At 44.5% G+C, this 19511-nt stretch overlaps 1 protein-coding gene across 1 annotated transcript; it reads right to left on the bottom strand.

Moving 5' to 3' along the window:
• Positions 1-1883: 1883 nt before the first annotated feature.
• On the bottom strand, positions 1884-18472 carry LOC117729323 (excitatory amino acid transporter 5-like). The gene is made up of 12 exons (XM_034530297.1): positions 18441-18472; positions 17740-18037; positions 12946-13025; positions 12045-12260; positions 11074-11116; positions 10779-10986; positions 10139-10238; positions 4849-5082; positions 4562-4756; positions 4048-4182; positions 3299-3401; positions 1884-2818 (listed from the first exon to the last, which is right to left on the bottom strand). The coding sequence occupies exons 1-12, from the start codon at positions 18470-18472 to the stop codon at positions 2648-2650; spliced, it is 1815 nt and encodes a 604-aa protein (XP_034386188.1). The 3' UTR covers positions 1884-2647.
• Between the last annotated feature and the right edge of the window lie 1039 nt (positions 18473-19511).

Below are 19511 nucleotides of genomic sequence, written 5' to 3'. Positions count from 1 at the left end.
ACGTTATAATATCCAGTCGCATTGCCTTTTTAAATAACAAAACATGTTAATATTGAAGTATATACTGCTCCACAAAATATGGCAAAAGAAAATATATGGCATGTTCTACAGTTACAGTTATTACAGGATGTTCTCTTTTGATGGAGGTATAGGCTAGCAGTTAGTAGTCATGGTGATGTCACCAATTGGTTTGTGGACTGCAGTCTTGAAGCCTCGAGTTCCACAATTGCGCCGTCGCCATCTTGGATTACAGCCGTCGACAGGTTGTTTATTTTGCAACCAATGACTGGAGGTTATCGCATTTGGAATGCGGAGGAGTGACGTAGAGATGCCGTGAATGGCCGTCAGTGACCTGTCAATCACCTTGTAGCCCCGCCTTAAAGCATCCTCTGTTTTATGGTCTGTTTGACTCTAAATGACCATCATTTACTAAATGAACATCATGCTGTATTAAAGAAGACTTGAAACTAGAGATTGAGACCAAAAACTAATGTTTACAATGTTTACTGAGGAAATAAATCAAGTAAGCTTAGGGTCATTTTCTCAAAGACTTCTATACAACCAGACTTGTTTTGCCCCCTGATGGTCAGTAGAGAGAATGCAGGTTCTAAGTCACATTGGCTTCACTCGGCAGAACCAGAGGATTCCGCCTGGTTCTGTCCCTACAAGTCGCCTACACTAACATTTCACTATCACTGTATGGAAGAGACTATTAAGTATATTAGTATTAGCATATTTATTTGTAAAATACAAATTAATATAAATTACACAAAGTCCAAAAACACTTGCATATTTCATATTAAAAAAACACCAACAAATGAAGTATGTAGGCTACATATTGGTTTGATGAGATATAATGGTTTGATTTGGTAACAGTTGAAAATGCTGCAGTTTGTTGGTGTGCGTTGGCAGATGAACATTGAGGTTTGTAGATTAAAACGACGGGTCAACGGTCAAATTAAGGCAACTCTATGTTTTCACAAAAAAAATCTCAAGTCATTTTAAAGGAATGTGTCTTCCATGTTTTAGCCACTTAACTAAAAAAATCCTTTACATGTATTTAGTTTATCCTGACTATCTTCTGAACCATCAGCTTTTTTACTTCATGGTTTCAGTTTTTAAACGCTAGTAAATCCAATTTTACATCAATTAAATAATCTGTGAACATTTAGTTACCTCAATGTCTCTCGATCTCAGACGTAGGTATATCACGTGTATACAACTCAAGGTAACACAAGTAAGTGGTTGAGTAGTAACTAAACCCAAACGAGCATCTGTTCGCTGCAGCTGACTCGGGTAAAATTCCCTTAATCCCTTTAGCACTTTGTACAATACTTTGCAACAACAACAGGAGAAAATAATGCGGCTTCAAGTGAAGCCAGTTAGAACGCATGCCAGCATGCTATCAAATACAAACAAGACTGAAGAAGAGGTTGAGTCAGCATGATGAAGAGCACTTGGTTTGATTGAGCCGTCGGATTGGACGGATTCCCCTTTAACATTTCAACCAAGTCTGAGCGCAGGCAGCAGTGACCACCCGACAATCAAATACACAGTTCAGCCAAAGGTTCGTTGAAATTCCTGAGAGTTGTGAACATAAGGAAAAAATAGCAGCACGAAGACGTTCGTCACTTTGGAGGGTCCCAGATGAAAGAGCGATCCAAGCTTATCAGCTTTGTTCTTAGGTCAATCGCAGTGTATTTCAAATTGCCAATCCAAAGTGATCCAACGTGGTTTCTTAAGATATCTTCATCTCAACCTAGAAGTGGATTTGTTCTGGTAAATCCAAGAAAAGATGACAAGCAGTTAAAAAGCTCTGACAATTAATCCAGGTACTAATCCACCTCTCCACCTAAAATATAGGATCAGGACCTTTTGTTCAGGGTACAGTCGAGCAAATAAACAGCAAGGGTCTGGGTCACGGTAGTCCAGATGTCTCACAGCTCCTGTTGGAGAATCCCAAGAAGTGCCTAGGTCTGACGGGATGTAAAAGCCATCCGCCGTGTTCTAGGCCTCCCCGGAGCCTCCTCCCAGTTGGACGTGCTTGAAATAATCTAAAAGCAACAAACTCAACTGGCTCCCCCGAGCTCTCCGTCTGGTTTCGAACAGGGCTTTCGTGACCCTATGATGGGAACACGTTTTGGCTGCTAGTGTCAGCAATCTCATTCTATCGGTCACTACCCAAAGCACATGGTCAAGCTAATGAAACGTAGCGTTCCGTCTTCCACCCCCCATATTCCATTTTCGGTCAGTACCCAAGAGGTATTACGGTGTGATACCCAACTTGTCATGTACCCATAATCCTCTGGTGCAGATTAGACTGCTCAATATTAAGCAACCTTTCCACTTTTTAAATTCAGGCCAACTTGATGGCTAGTTTCCATTAAATGGAGCCATGTTCCTTTTATCCATTGAGATATTGTTTTCTCTTTCATCAGTGAGCATGAGAACAAAGCTCCAAATTTAGCTCCAATCCACTTTTGGCCAATTAAACCACTGTTCCTGTCACCTAAAGTGAACTAAAAGCAGCTTCTGCTGCTCAAAACAAGAAGAATCGTGCTTTGTTACGACGGTCTTCCTTTCACATGAGGTGAGATCTTCACCAGACTCTGTGGCGTCTTGAGGCGAGCTGCACAGGCCGGTCCAATCACACCTGACAGATGTTGTAGTAAACGGTGTGTGCATGGCTGCCGGCCGCTGGCTCGCCCATCGTCTCGAACATACAGTCTGTGTGTGTGTGGAACTCTGTCATTGGCACGTCCACGCTGTGAGAGTTGTTGTGAACGTGAGGAGTCTGCGTCCCGTACGACGGTCCGGGCTGGAGAGGAATCACAAACAAAAACACACATTAGATTCCCATATGGATATTTTGGAATATCTAATATTTTCCTTTTAAGTTCGGCAACTCTGTTTAAGGTCACCAAACTGAGATGTTTGAAAAAGCCTTTTAAAAAGGTGCAGATGTTTGAAAACTTCAGTTTCTGAACATCCGTGTATAACAGCCTTTGGGTATCCATCACCTCGAATAGGACATTGTTTGTTTCTTTGTATAGAAAGCATGCACCTGAAATAACGATTAGTAAACAAAAAATAATTATTGTTTTTAATAAATGTTCTCATATATTTATATTTTATGTTGGGTTTAGTCAAGTCGGGGAATACAACAAGTTATCAATGACAAATATATGAATGGGGATTCGGAGAAATTTGATGTCAAAGTTTGACAACGTAAGGTCAAAACTAAATTACCAATTACAATTTGCGTCTAAATTGCAGATAATGTTTTAGTTTTTTGTACCTTTCCTGCTCCACTAAGGGGGAAATCTTTCTGACAGAGGTGGGCGATGATTCCGGCTGCCAGAGCGTCCCCCAGAACGTTGATCATGGTCCGAAACCTGTCGCTGCAGAAACAATGAGGAGGAAACGCCATGAAACCGAGTCTCTGGGCAGTATCGGAAGTGTTTTAGACTTTATTCACATCCTTTGTTTTGTTGACTGGGATGATTGGCAGCTGTCGAAAGTAAAGAAATATAATGAGAGAGTCCCACCCGCTTATTAGTTTAGATTCCCCCACTTTTATTATGTATTTACTATGTTGAAAATCAGTACATTGGTATATCCATTCATTTTAAAGCTTTCCTCTGCCTCTTTCCTGGTATGAAGCAATGGAACTCCAGCAAATACTTGCTGGAAACACAGATATGAAGGATAAATTACCATCTAAGTACCAATAAATTATTTTATTCTTACTTATTTATTTATATATATAATATAAGTTAAAAATAAGATTATCCTTAAAGCAATTATTTCATACAGTGGACTTAAAGTCAATGTTTTATTATATATATATATATATATATATATATATATATATATATATATATATATATATAAATTGAAAAATGAGAAGGGAAACTTTGAATACAGTTGTCCTTTCTAATTTACTCATTGATTTGATCAAATTTATGAGATTCAGTTAACGGAAATTGAAAATGAATGCATGCAAGCATAAATACATCTACACTAAATGTAAATCTGTAAACTTACAGAATCCAGTCGATGGCCACGATGAGTGTGATGTCATCTGGCGGCAGGCCCACTGATGTCAGTACGATCACCATGGTAACCAGACCGGCCTGAGGGATACCCGCCGCACCGATGCTGGCGGCTGTAGCCGTGATGCTGCGTGAGGAAAACAGAAGAAAGAGTAGAATTTACCATCAGAGATTAATCCAATCAAAACTTAAAGGCCTAGTGAGTTAAACAGAGTGGTTTTGTAAAATCAATTACAAGCATGACTGTATCATCAGCATATGGCTACATTCTACCAGCAGGCGTGTTTTCCCCAACATACTTTTGTTAGGACAAAATTGAAATTGTTACCATGCAAAAAAACTAAATGTATAAGCTCTTGCGGGATGCCTGCAAAAGTAGATACATTATAATAAACATTTACATATTGTGTCCATTTGGAAAGATAACGTTTAGGTCTTCTTGCCTTTCATATCTCTTTTCTCAAACCTCGTGAATTGACAGTTAAAACATGTCTTTGTTGGTTTACCTGATGGTGACCAACTGGCCAAAGTCCAGCTCATAGTCATTAACCTGAGCAATAAAAATGGCCGCCACGGCCTCATACAGCGCTGTGCCGTCCATGTTGATGGTGGCGCCCACAGGGAGGACGAAGCGGGCGATCTGCCGGTCAACATTGCAGTTTTCCAACAAACACTTCATGGTGATGGGCAGCGTGGCAGAGCTAAGAAAAGACAGCATTCAAATAAAACTTTAATAAAAATGAAAGCATCCACAGACTGGCGGGTTAGAAGCATGACTGTCCTGGACTCTGACCTGGAAGAGGTAGCCAGGGCGATCACCATGGCCTGGAGCAGCCCACGGATGTAGGTGAAGGGGTTCTTCTTGGTCAGGACGAAGTAAAAGAAAGGGAGGAGGATGAGTCCATGGACGAAGAGGCCAGCGAGCACGGTGATGCCGTACCAGCCCAGCTTCTTCCCCAGCGTGCTCGGATCATGCATGTCCAGGATCTTCCCTGCCACCAGGAAGATGATCCCAAACGGAAAGTACCTGAGAGGGCATGGCAAACATTATTACTATTCTTAGAGTCTTAGTAGAAGTGTCCTTAGGGTGACACGAGAGGAAAGGTCCAGGAGTCATTACAATCGATAAAGTTCATCCTCTGGGCATCCGGAATATGTTCTGTGAATTTCATGGTAATCATCCTCTGGGGATCATGAGTATACAACTCAGATTTCAAGGTAATCCAGTCCCTAGTTTTCCATTTGTCACGGGATCCCAGGGATTATTTTAGTATTTATTGGTCATGAGGTTTACTTCGCTAAGACATCGCCTTGGGGACCACGGGTATCAAGAACCACACAGTCTTATCATGATTCTGCAGAGAAAATAAATGAACCACAATGAAGAAATGGCATGGAACTAGGGCTGGGTGGTGATATGTCCTCCGGAAGAGATACCGTTTCCACCGGGGTAGTTATTCTCTTATTATCTGTCAGATCCAGCTGCTTTAGTAGGCAACGGCATTTAAGCAGACATGGAAGAGGAGAGTGAAGTTGTAAATACAAAGCCGGAGGAGGCATGACAACCAACCCGAGATTATATCTGGTTTCATGATAACCACACATTTGCAGACTGTAGTTTTTTTACAGTGTTTTGGCAGCTTCTTGAAATGAAAGATGAGCTGGAAATCCGGTGCAGGAAAAGGTTCTAATTTAGTTAGTATATATATATATATATATATATATATATGTGTGTGTGTATGTATGTTCTGTGTGTGTGTAGCGTGAAGGGTCTACAACTTAAACTTAAATCTTAAAATGTATAATTTACTTTTACATATTTACATAACAGTTAAACATCTATTAAACTAAACTGATGAGAGGGTTAAACACCTGAGATTCTTCTCAGGAATCTGTGATTTCTAGCATGTGTATGCTAGTCTCATCTAAGCTTCTCTAAACTCCTCTAAGCTGTCATTATTACAATAACGTGTTTTAGCGACTTAAGAGCTGAAGTAGTTTCTCCGAATCAGCTCCTGAATGTTCAACAGGTGGTGCTTCAAACACGAATGATTGCTATAACTAAACACCCATGAACAAAGCTTGTGAAATATTGCATAATGTGAGTACTGTTGTGTGTTAAGAGTCTGCTGGTCTAAACCCTGAAGGACTCAGACGTCAGAACTGTATCCGTATCTGGTCAATAATCCTGGTGTGGGCTCTGCTGCCGTCTTTAATCTGGGCATGTGCTGCAGCAGCAGGAGGTTTCAGCCATGTTCTCCCAACCTGACCACCTGACAGGTCATCAGGTCAGATCCACAAAATCTTTCACCGAAATCAGGATGTGTTCAAAATAACGTTGTATACTTCATGTTGAGTTTGAATGTTTCTTATTTATAGGGCGCTTTCATATCTGCATATTGGTTCATCCATCCATCCATCCATCCATTATCACCCGCTTATCCGGGGTCGGGTCGCGGTGGCAGCAGGTTCAGCAGGCCGACCCAGGCTTCCCTCTCACCCGCAGCACTTTCCAGCTCATTCTGGGGGATCCCGAGGCGTTCCAAGGCCAGCCGGGAGATATAATCCCTCCAGCGTGTCCTCGGTCTTCCCCGGGGCCTCCTACCAGTTGGACGTGCCCGGAAAACCTCTAATGGGAGGCGTCCAGGAGGCATCCTGACTAGATGCCCGAACCACCTCAGCTGACTCCTTTCGACACGAAGGAGCAGCGACTCGACTCCAAGCTCCCCCCTGATGTCCGAGCTCCTTACCCTATCTCTAAGGCTGAGCCCGGCCACCCTACGGAGGAAGCTCATTTCGGCCGCTTGTATCCGAGATCCCCCACCTGGAGGGAGCAATCCGCCGGTTTCCGGCAGAGCACCATGGCCTCAGATTTGGAGGTGCTAACTCTCATCCCTGCCGCTTCGCACTCGGCTGCAAAATGCCCCAGTGAATGCTGGAGTTCACGGTCCGAGGAGGCAAACAGGACCACATCATCCGCAAACAGCAGAGAGGCGATCCCGAGACTCCCGAACCGGATCCTCTCCGCCCCCTGGCTGCGCCTAGATATCCTGTCCATGAAGGTCACGAACAGGACCGGTGATAAAGGGCAGCCCTGGCGGAGGCCAACACCCACCGGGAACGTGTCTGACTTACTACCGAGGAGACGAACACAGCTCCTACTGCAGGCGTACAGAGACCGGATGGCCCGTGCCAACGGGTCCGGCACCCCATACTCCCGCAGCACCCCCCACAAAAACCCCAGAGGGACCCGGTCAAAAGCCTTCTCCAGGTCTGCAAAGCACATGTAAACTGGTTGGGCAAACTCCCAGGACCCCTCCAGTAATCTTGCGAGGGTAAAGAGCTGGTCCACTGGTCCACGACCGGGACGGAATCCGCACTGTTCGTCCTGAATCTGAGGTTCAACAAGCGGTCGGAGCCTCCTCTCCAGCACCCTGGCATAAGCTTTTCCCGGGAGGCTGAGCAGTGTGATACCACGATAGTTCGAGCACACTCTCCGGTCCCCCTTCTTGAAGATGGGAACCACCACCCCGGTCTGCCAGTCCATGGGCACTGTTCCCGACCCCCATGCGACACAGAAAAGGCGTGTCAACCAAGACAGCCCAACAATGTCCAGCGCTTTCAGCATCTCAGGGCGGATCTCATCCACCCCTGGCGCCTTGCCACCAAGGAGCTTTTTGACTACCTTAGCGACCTCTGCCAGGGATATGGGTGAATCCACCCCAAAGTCTTCCGGCGCTGCCCCCTCTCCGGGGGAAATGTTGGCCGGGTTTAGGAGTTCCTCAAAGTGCTCTTTCCACCGCCCGACGATGTCCCCAGTCCGGGTCAGCAGTTTCCCCCCCCTGCTGAGAACAGCCTGGGGTAGACCCTGCTTTCCCTTCCTGAGCCGTCGGATGGTTTGCCAGAACTTCCTTGAGGCCAACCGAAAGTCCTTCTCCATGGCCTCCCCGAACTCCTCCCATGCCCGAGTTTTAGCCTCCGCGACCATCGTCGCTGCAGCCCTTTTGGCCCGCCGGTACCCGTCAGCTGCTTCAGGAGACCCCTGGGCCAGCCAGGCCCGAAAGGCCTCCTTCTTCAGTTTGACGGCTACCCTCACCCCCGGTGTCCACCACCGGGTTCTAGGGTTGCCGCCACGACAGGCACCGATGACCTTCCGGCCACAGCCCCGAGCAGCCGCGTCCACAATAGAGGCTTTGAACAAGGTCCACTCGGATTCCATGTCCCCAGCCTCCCTCGGGATTTGTGAGAAGTTCTTCCGGAGGTGGGAGTTGAAGACCTCCCGGACAGGATCCTCTGCCAGACGTTCCCAGTTCACCCTCACTACACGTTTGGGCTTGCCAGGTCTCTCTAGCCGAGTCCCCCGCCATCTGATCCAACTCACCACCAGGTGGTGATCAGTTGACAGCTCTGCTCCTCTCTTCACCCGAGTGTCCAAGACATACGGCCGCAGATCAGATGATACGATTACAAAGTCGATCATTGATCTCCGGCCTAAGGTGTTCTGGTACCAGGTACACTTATGAGCCACCTTATGTTCGAACATGGTGTTCGTTATGGACAAACTGTGGCTAGCACAGAAGTCCAACAACAAAACACCATTCGGGTTCAGATCGGGCAAGCCGTTCCTCCCAATCACGCCCCGCCAGGTTTCTCTGTCATTGCCCACGTGAGCGTTGAAGTCTCTCAGGAGAACTATGGAGTCGGCAGGCGGCGCCCTTTCCAGGACCCCTCCCACCGACTCCAAGAAGGCCGGATACTCCGAAATGCTGTTCGGTGCATAAGCACAAACAACAGTCAGAGCCTTACTCCCCGCAACCCATAGGCGCAGGGAGGCGACCCTCTCGTTCCCCGGGGAAAACTCCAACACAGCGGCGCTCAGCCGGGGCCTCGTGAGTATCCCCACTCCCGCCCGGCGCCTCTCACCCTGGGCAACTCCAGAAAAGGACAAGGTCCAACCCTTCTCCAGGAGCTTGGTTCCAGAGCCCATGCTGTGCGTGGAGGTGAGCCCAACTATATCTAGCTGGTACCGCTCCACCTCCTGCACCAGCTCCGGCTCTTTCCCCGCTAGTGAGGTGACGTTCCACGTCCCTAGAGCTAGTCTATGCTGCCGGCGATCGGCCCGCCCAGGTCTCCCGCCTGGCCCGCCGCCCGGTCTACATAGCACCCGACCCCGATAATTCTCCCTGCGGGTGGTGGGTCCACAGGGTGACTGCTGCTCCATGTTGTTCTTTCGGGCTGAGCCCGACCGGGCCCCATGGGCGAAAGCCCGGCCACCAGACGCTCGCCGACGAGCTCCCCTCCTGGGTCTGGCTCCGGGAGGGTGCCCCGGTTTCCCTTGTCCGGGCAAGGTAGCTTCAGTCCGTGGGCTGCTTATCATCAGGGTTTGTTGAACCGCTCTTAGTCTGGGCTCTCCCCCGAGACCTGTTTGCCTTGGGAGACCCTACCAGGGGCTGACGCCCCGGACAACATAGCTCCCAGGATCACTGAGCCACTCAAACTCCTCCACCACGTTAAGGTGGCGATTCATAGGAGGATATTGGTTCATGTGGTATTTATTATGGGCATTAATAGTATAAACTGCCTCTGGACGTCGTACATAGTAAATAGTGACGACCAGGCGTAAGGGCAATATGAAAAAACAATTAAGAAATCAGATATCACAATATTGTTTATCAAATACAGCTACATTGATAATTATGACAACATTGTAAGCTTGACTTGCAGATGCTTTCACGATATATTTAGACCCTGATATTGTTGCTGAATAATCATCAGTAATGTGGATATAATGACTAAGTGGGTAAAGGCAAATAATAAAAAAGAAAATGACATCACTTTCCTGTAAAGCAGACTTTAAAACCAGGAAAAGACAACGCTTCCTCTCAAGGCTCTCTGTGAGGCTGCTTTGCCCAAAATAACCTTTTAAAGGAGGAAAACCAACCAGAGAATGTAGCAGCGTTAGCGACTGACTTCTGACAATGAAACCAGACAACATTGCTTTTCTGTGTTTTCTGCTGTCACATTTGAAAGCGGACCAGTGTCGTCTCAACATATGTGCTGTACATTCAGAGTCTTCTTCTCACCAGACAGCAGCATTGATAATCTTCATGACGCACTCGTTGATGCACTGGCACACACTGATCAGGGGAGCTCCTCGCTCTCCCATCCTGCCTAGCAACAAGCCTGCAACGAAACAGTGTGCACATTATTATGAGCAGCAACAGAAACGTCTCCTGCCACTGAAGCTCCATTGTGTCCAGTGAAATGTCTGAGAAGAAGACTCTATAAGTCTGAATAGTGTTTTATGCTTTTGAGTTTGTAGAAAGTCCTCTTTGCTAACAGATATTATTGAGTTTAGTACAACCAGACTGACAACTGAAAGACACAAAGACCAGCAGATGAGTAACAGAAGCAATCAGCAGTCATTATTTAATCATTTCAAAAGTCAATAAAACATTTGTTGTCTGGAGTATACACTTTTCGTCATCTCTATCAGAGTAGCCACTATTGAAGGGAAGAAGAACCACCTCTGTATAACAGCTGATCCCAAACTGTCCAACAGTAGTGAGGCCAAACAAGGACATTCCCCCTCTGATCTGTTTAACATCCATAAAAGTACAGCAAGCAGAAAACAGAAGAAGCAATTGGAACGCCATAAAAACGTCAGCGCGGCGAACATCAGGACTTAACGGAGTGTCGACCCGTGGACTTCGTCCTGCTCACCCATGGTGGCGGAGAAGATGACGATGCCCAGGACGTTCATCTGTTGGCTGCTGCCCGGACTTGTCTTGTACGTGATATCCGGAGGCGGAGTCAGCTCCAGGTACACCGTCCGACCTTTGGGGTCGCTCTCGTCGGGGAAGACGTAGACAAAGTTGGGTCGGACGGTTCTGGCCGGGACTTTGAGGATGGGAATCAGGTCCGTTTTGTACTGGGGGGGGGGGGGAGGAGAGGGGACAGTGTTACAAGAAGTTTCATCTTAAGTTCAGAAAGGTTATTTATTCTGGCTGTGGGTTACCTGCTGAAATGTGGCCTCGATCAGATTAGAGGGAACCATGTTTCTGTGGAGGAACAAAGAGTCAAACAGGAAACGGCTGCGTAGACCACTTGACCTTCAATGGGAGGTCAGAGACAGAGGTCAACGTGAGGAGTCCACCAACGTGCCGCAGCAGAGATCATTGCTATGCATCGCCGCTGACTGTGCTAATCTGTCACTCATCCCCAGCAGGATTACTAAAAATATACTAATCAGCCCCATCTGTAATTGGATTGATGCGTGTGTGTTTGTTATGTTTTCTACGATTTGTTGCGCAGCTGACTGGCAGCGGACTGTTGGACACAGTGATTCTGTCAACTGATCGATTATTTTCAATAAGGTGTCAGAAAATAATGAAACATGTGGTCAAGAAAGTCTCTCAAGAGTCCAAAAAGATCGAAAGAGTCTTTAAATGTCTTGTTTTGTTCGAGCGACTGTAAAACACACAGAGATTCAGTTCACTGAGATGTAAAAACACAAAATCTGAAGCACTGGAGAGTGATCGTCAGCTTGTTGTTGATAATTGACTTAAATGATCAACTAATTGACTTGAACTGCACCTCCTCTCCAGCCTTGCAATGAGCCGCAGCAGACACACCATCAAAGACTGACGTCAGGTTAAACCCACTAGATTATTATTCATTATCACCCATGTTTGGCAGTCCTGCTTTCTAAATCTGAATGTGTGCTTTCACTTGACAAAAGAGTGAAAGAGTTGTCAGTGCTAAGGGTGGGATGGTTGCAGTAGTTCTTGTGCTGACCCGTTTCCTCAGAATAGGCTAGCAAGGGCTGCAAAAAGCCACATAAACCACACGTCCCTCATATTTTCTTCTGTCAAAATGACTAAACGAAATATATGAAGAAGAAAACCAGCATCTGGTCCACTGAGACACACATAACTGGACCTAGAGAGTCCGGGGTCTGACCCTTTATGGCCTCTACACATCCCTCACCTGATGAGGTCGAGCAGGGCGTCGGCCGAGGTCATGACGGGCCCCCCTCCCAGCCGGTGGCTCTCCATATCCGTCCCCACGCCGGGTTTGATGATGAGGACGAGTACGATGCCGACCACCACGGCGATGAAGGTGGTCCACAGGTAGTAGGTGACGGTCAGGACGCCGATCCGACAGCACGCCTTCGACTCCATCGACGACAGACCTGACATCAAACTGCACCAACAGACAGACGGGGGGGTTTAAACAACGGTTTAAAAGGGACATTTAGTTGTGTTTGTGTTAGTCAGTTTCATCTGTGTGCTCGGGACATGTTTGGCCTAGCTTAGCATAACCAGCGGAAGCAGGGGGAAACTGCTAGCCTAGCTCTAAGAAAGAATAAATCCATCATCCAAGTCTATTGGATGCACATGTTGTATCTTGTTAGATGACATCAGTTCAAAAAAATGCTGCAGGAAGATGAAGCGTCACTTTCTGAACTATCGTAACAACAGCTTTCATTGTGCTGAAAAGGGGTTCAGACTGGGGGCGTCAGCAGACATCAACAACAGCAGAACAAAAATACATTAGTATATATATATATATATATATATATATATATATATATATATATATATATATATATATAACAGCTAATATGTTTAAATCAGCCTGCATAGATCTTTATATTGTTTAACTTTTTCCTTTAGTTCATTAAATATCTGCGGACATGTGAAGGCAGCAGCTTGAAAACAACACCAAGCTCATACAGAATAACCCCTATACTCACACACACACACACACACACACACACACACACACACACACACACACACACACACACACAGAAGACTGAGGAAAGTAAGCCTGACTATTTTAATATATCTGCTGGTGTGTGACGAGCACAAAAGCGTCAACCTACCTGGACGTGATGAGAGGAAGGATGAGCATCTTCAGCATCCTCATCAGCAGCTCTCCGGGAAAGGAGAAGTAGATCTTTGCCTGCAATGAACATTTCAAAATAAAAGCGGGGCCTTTGTCATTGTTTGATTAGTCGCATGCTTTGTGGTCTTTGTAGAACTAATCATGTGTAGTCTTCATAAACAAACTTTAAATGGAGGAGGAAATGAAGTTTACGGTTGTTGTTACAGGTCGGGCCTATTATTAAAAAAGCAGCCACACAGTAACAGATGTTGTGGAAATATTATAAACACATGTGGCTCTTTCATCAACGAGAGCAAAGTGAAAGTAACACCTGCAGATACGTCTATTCGTGAGCTGTAAAGCTGGTACTGAGAACCTTCAGTGGAGAACAAAGACGTTCTTCAAAGATCCTTTACAGCACACGGGAGAACAGGGACGTCAATGTATTATCCACTCGTAATATAATATAAGAACAATGGCTTTGAGACATAAAAGAGAAGATAACGTACACACATATAACGGTCCATCAGGACAAAGACACACCAAAAGTTTGTTCCCGTCGGCTGTCGGGCTCATCAATGGAGCCCGGGCCCCCACTGACTGACTCTGTCACCCCCAGGACTACCTCCTCTTCCTCCTCCTTCCTCTCTCCTCCTTCTTCCCCTCCTTCCTCTTCCTCCTCCTCCTCCTCCTCCTCCTCCTCCTCCTCCTCCTCCTCCTCCTTCTTCTTCCCTCCTCAGGCTCCTCCTCCTCCTTCCTCTCTCCTCCTCCTCTTCCTCATCCTCCACACACATGTCACTTTAACATGCACTTAAACACACATGTCACTTGAAACACACACCTAAACACTTTAACGTTATTTGTTGTCCGAGCACTTTTTCTTATACTTAAGTTAATACACACATTGCCCTGTTGCTGTCGCGTTGATTGTTGTTTGTCATGTCTAATGTTGCACCTTCCGCCAAAAAAAATGTCCTTGTTTGTGTAAACATTCCTGATTCTGATTCTGATATAATACGTTACACATTATAGAAGACATAAACGAATTCATCTGATTTTGGGAATTACAACTCTTTATTACATGGGAATGACTGGCCTGACCAATTGTCAACATCGTTATTGTTAAATAACGCTTTCATTGATGTCTTTTTTCTTTTTGTTTGTTATCAACCTAAAGAGAAAACCCTGAGCTGTAGACGGTCCGTCTGCTCAGGGTGTGTGCAGGTGTGTGCAGGTGTGTGCAGCGGACCGCTGCACACACCTGCACACACCTGCAGGAGAGCAGCGAATGTCACCTGATTGCAGACAGCCAATAAGACGTGAGGTGTTTCTCACTCATTAATAATAATTAAAAAGTCCAGCTATGTTCAGTATATTTTCTGATTATTGTATGCGTCTACAAATATGAAGAACATTTGAAACACAGATTGTGATGCAGTTTCACAACTCGTTACAGAAAACTGCACAATGAACTTCTCATTCATGTGGAGACAATTGCAGTTGAGCATCAAGAAGACGGCTGTGAGGACGGTGGAGGTTTTGGAGTTGTGGCCTAACAGAACATTAAAATAACCTCTTCTCTGGTACCTCACTAGAGGAGCTGTCAGCTGTCACTGTCAGAAAATCATTTAACCTGGTCAAACTTTCAGGCATATTAAGCTCCTTTTGGTGTAAAGTTATTTAATTACCTCAGATTTGGAGGTACTTGTACTTCACTTGAATATTTCTATTTTATGATATTAAGTTATCTTGCTAATTCATATGATTACAACATGTTAAACAAATAAATGATCATGTATTCTTATAATTAAAGCTAACCAGCAGTATACAAAGTTACTAAAATGAGCTCCACTATTATCCGTTGGTACATTAAAGTGATGAACACACTGACGCATCAATAATTATAATCCAATTCCATAAATGTTGCTAATACTTTTGTACTTTTACTTGAGTCAAATTCCCAAAGCAATACATTTACTTGTAAAGTATTTCTACTCTGAGTATAACTACTTTTACTTAAGTAAGAGATCTGAGTACTTCTTCCACCTCTGAAATACACCAATTAACTAATTAAATCCACGTTTAGAACATGACAACAAACAAGAGATGAATAAAAAAGGAAAACAAAGAAACCACAGATTCGGTGCCTGGTTTAAACTGTTCATCTGAGCTCGTGACGTCTCCAAAACCTTCGAACTGGAAGCTTTTAATTCCAGGAAGTCCCGCCTCTACATTTTAAAGTTTAAGGGCCCCGGACAGCAGAGACCTCCACCCATGCAGATTCCATCAGTGAAAAGAAGCGAGTATCCGCCCCGTGATTGGGATCCGCTCTCATATTTAATGGGCCCATGAAGAACCCTTCCACCAATATAAGACAAATAAAAGCTGGTAAATCCACACATTTGGCATTTTTGCATGTAAAATGACATTAATTGATCACAGCATAGTTAAGCGATGTACTGATGGATCGTTTTAGGTCTCATATAGTTGTTGAATGACTTTCATTACGAAGGTCTAAACAACCTGAATCCTTCATTGGCTTTTCTTTTTGTTGGCCTTTAGGTCGTCAGATGTAAATATGTTAAAACCTTCCAAGTTTAATGTTACTTAAAGTTCCCACAATAAGCCCAGAGGACATGAGCTCAGTTATTTTATCGTTAACCTCGTTCAGTTCCAGTCCTCGGCCCTCATTTGGCTCTAACTCACAAGAAGAACTACCGAGAGGCTGACGGACACTTTAATTGAAAGGAGGGATTAGTGTGTGTGGATTTGGACTCTGTGGCTGTTAATGCTCCCTGACATTGTTGTCGACCAGAACATGGTGCTGCAGAGAATCGATTTAAAAAGGAAAACCTCAACATTGTATCTTTAAATTAAATTATCATTATTTTCTTGTAAGCAAACTTTTACAGTTAATCTTTCTAACAAACCTGTTTGTATGGAAGCTCATTTCTGACACTGTGAGAAAAAAATAGGATCCTAATGGATCCTTATTGCCTTCTATAGTTGAGACACTTTTCCTTTTTTTTTAAAAGATTTGCAATGCTGACTAAATATTTCAATTCTGCATTGTTTACATGCATGTTCAAGACCCTCTCGAAGAAAAAGAAACGTTACAAATGGTCAAAACTTCTGACCAACTGGAAATTCGAAGAACCTTTTTGACACGGTAGCTCGACTAAAGATGTAAACCAGTCATAAGTTATTTGTTGTCCACTTGGGGGCAGCAGAACAAGCTGTTCACACATCATCTTATAGAGTTAGCATGTGAGCAAACAACTGCCTTCTCAAACGTAAACGTATCCGTTTTAACTGCCGACGTTAACCACACTGGACATTTAGTCACTAAGCTGGCAGAAATAAGACTTTGAAGCATCCGCTCCTGGAGTAGTTGTAGCTAACATGTTAGCAAACAGTTGCCACGTCCAGCAGACAGACGTTAGCGTCCAAACCTGGCCCACAATTAAGCTAGTAAGGTTAAACTGAACTGTTAACCTGAACTTAACCGTTTTACTGAATACAATAAAACAGCTAACTGTGTTAACTGCTTAACTGACTTGTTAGTTAACCTGAACTACAGTGTTTGAGCTCATAAGCAAACCTAAACTATTTTAGCTGCTACGGTCAACCACGCTGTTTCATTAGCTCAAGATGTACACATGACATCTATTGTTCATCTGGTCACATGACATCTATTGTTCATCTGGTCACATGACATCTATTGTTCATCTGGTCACATGACATCTATTGTTCATCTGGTCTCATGACATCTATTGTTCATCTGGTCACATGACATCTATTGTTCATCTGGTCTCATGACATCTAGTGTTCATCTGGTCACATGACATCTATTGTTCATCTGGTCACATGACATCTATTGTTCATCTGGTCACATGACATCTATTGTTCATCTGGTCACATGACATCTATTGTTCATCTGGTCACATGACATCTAGTGTTCATCTGATCACATGACATCTATTGTTCATCTGGTCACATGACATCTAGTGTTCATCTGATCACATGACATCTATTGTTCATCTGGTCACATGACATCTAGTGTTCATCTGGTCACATGACATCTAGTGTTCATCTGGTCACATGACATCTATTGTTCATCTGGTCACATGACATCTATTGTTCATCTAGTCACATGACATCTATTGTTCATCTGGTCACATGACATCTATTGTTCATCTAGTCACATGACATCTATTGTTCATCTGGTCACATGACATCTGTTGCTTCTGTCCATCCGGAGAGGGATCCTCCTCTGTTGCTCTGTTTCTCATTACATTACATTACATGTCATTTAGCTGACGCTTTTATCCAAAGCGACTTACAATCATGTTACATTCATACACTGTAGAACAGCTACAGGGAACAATGCACGTTAAAGGTTTTTTGGGGGAGTTTTTCCGGTCTGGGACAGAGGGTGTAGGGTGTGTACCGATTGGAAAGCCCTCTGAATTTGTGATTTTGGGCTACACAAAATAAACTGAATTAATTAAAACTGTTTTTATTATTATCTTAATGATAATGAATCCTAATAATGAGAATAATAATTATGATGACGATGGGGATGATGAAAATAACATTTGATATCAAATAAATTGAGAATAAAATGTTTGAAAACATTCGACATTTTGAGTTTCCCTTGTTTCTTTTATTAAGTTCCATCTGAGAATATTGGACAGCATTAACGAAATATTTAAAACAAGTTTTGTGGGACCTTGAATTTGAAGGCCTAGCGGGTGAGTCCTTATTTATACATTTAAAGACGTGACACTACCTGTGTGGACAGGTGAGTTCCCCTCAGCAGGAAGCCCAGCATGCAGCCGGTGACCACGGCGATGATGGACAGCGTCAGCAGCCCGTTGCTCTTCAAGTAACTCCTCACGTTACTCCCCAGGTTCCCCTTCCCCTGGAAGATAGTCTTCACCCGGTCCCCCATCTTCCTCTCTGCTTCTCCCGGAGCATGCGAGCTTTGGTCAGAGCGCTCTTCCTCCTCGCCGCTCGGTAAAAGAAGCTTGTCCATGCCTTCCAAGTTTCCTGTTGGTCTCCTGCGTGCGGCTGGCAGGATGACAAACCTGTAAGATCCAAAGACGACCTAACCTTTTCCACGAGGGATTAAATCATCGTGATCAGAGCCAACGGCAGCGCTGCAGACCGGCTGCAGGCAGACTTACAGACAGACTTACAGCCACTGTAAGAGGCTTAAAGAGGAGGAACAGCCTCACACGCCTTTTGTTTTGGCATCTGGTCCTGCTGCTGGACCGACCTGGACCCGGTCCTGTTGTTGTTTCTGGTTTTCTGGCTGAGCTCACAGGGTGAAAAGGTCTTCTGAGAAGTCAGAGGATCCTGCACTCGGCGGAGGTTTTAACTCAATGAGCTCAAATTAGGGCAGACAAGATTTTTGCTGCTAAACTAAAAAAGATATTAAAGGTTTTCCTGATAAATTATGAAGAATGCATTGTGACTCCCATAACTCACGAGGTTTGGGCAGTTTGGGAACAGCCATTCATGTTCATTAATTCCAGGTTTGTGTATTTGGGGGAACATGTCTGGTAAACAATTGAATAAGGTTAGTGACTTTGGTGTTTAGTGATGACTGATCACAAGTATTGTATATGTATCAAAGACTGTTATCTTCTCATGAAAGTAGATTATCTGAGTCTTCACTCTGATGACAGCAGGTAACTAGGTAACTAGTGCAATGGGCCCTATGGGTGTAAATGTGTGAAGGGAAGGACGCAAACCTTTTATTAAACCCAAGAACGAGTTGTAATATTAATATTTATGGTAGAATATAAATGTATATATCTTTCTTCATCATTTTAAGGACAGCCTTTCTTTATATTTGATGTCATCTTTGAATAACCCATCTGATGATGCTTTGAGCCTACATGCTGCATGTCACAATATTTTCACATGATTGAATTAAAAACTTTAATTGGAACATTCAAAAATTTATCATAAATTGAAATATAAATACAGTACAGTATCTAGACATGCACTGTACTATATATATTATAGTATATAAAGAAGACATTTATCTTTCTATTTATCATTCCTACTTTTAAGATGTACCGACTATGTCAGTAGGAGACTGACATAAATAAAGTCATATTCTTTATCCTATCTTGTATCTGTCAGGATGTGGTGTTGTGTGTCGTGTTTCCTGTTTTATTTTGAAGTTCCCTGCACTTCCTGTCCCTGTGATTGTCTGCCGTGTCCCTGATTGGTTCCTCCTGTGTCCAATCACCTTCCCTGTGTATTAAACCCTGTTTGTCTCATTCCCCAGTGTTGGTCCGTCCTGGTCAGATCCCTGGTGATCGACCCCTGGTGATCGACCCCTGGTGATCGACCCCTGGTGATCGACCCCTGGTCCCTGGTGATCGATCCCTGGTGATCGACCCCTGGTGATCGATCCCTGGTGATCGACCCCTGGTGATCGACCCCTGGTGATCGATCCCTGGTGATCGACCCCTGGTGATCGATCCCTGGTGATCGATCCCTGGTGATCGACCCCTGGTGATCGATGTAGACCTGTCGGTTTGTGAT

The sequence above is a fragment of the Cyclopterus lumpus genome, chromosome 4 (assembly GCF_009769545.1).
Source record: "Cyclopterus lumpus isolate fCycLum1 chromosome 4, fCycLum1.pri, whole genome shotgun sequence".
Classification (NCBI taxonomy): Eukaryota; Metazoa; Chordata; class Actinopteri; order Perciformes; family Cyclopteridae; genus Cyclopterus; species Cyclopterus lumpus.
The sequence above is the reverse complement of the archived record's forward strand: the minus strand, read 5'-3'. Positions and strand labels throughout refer to the sequence as shown.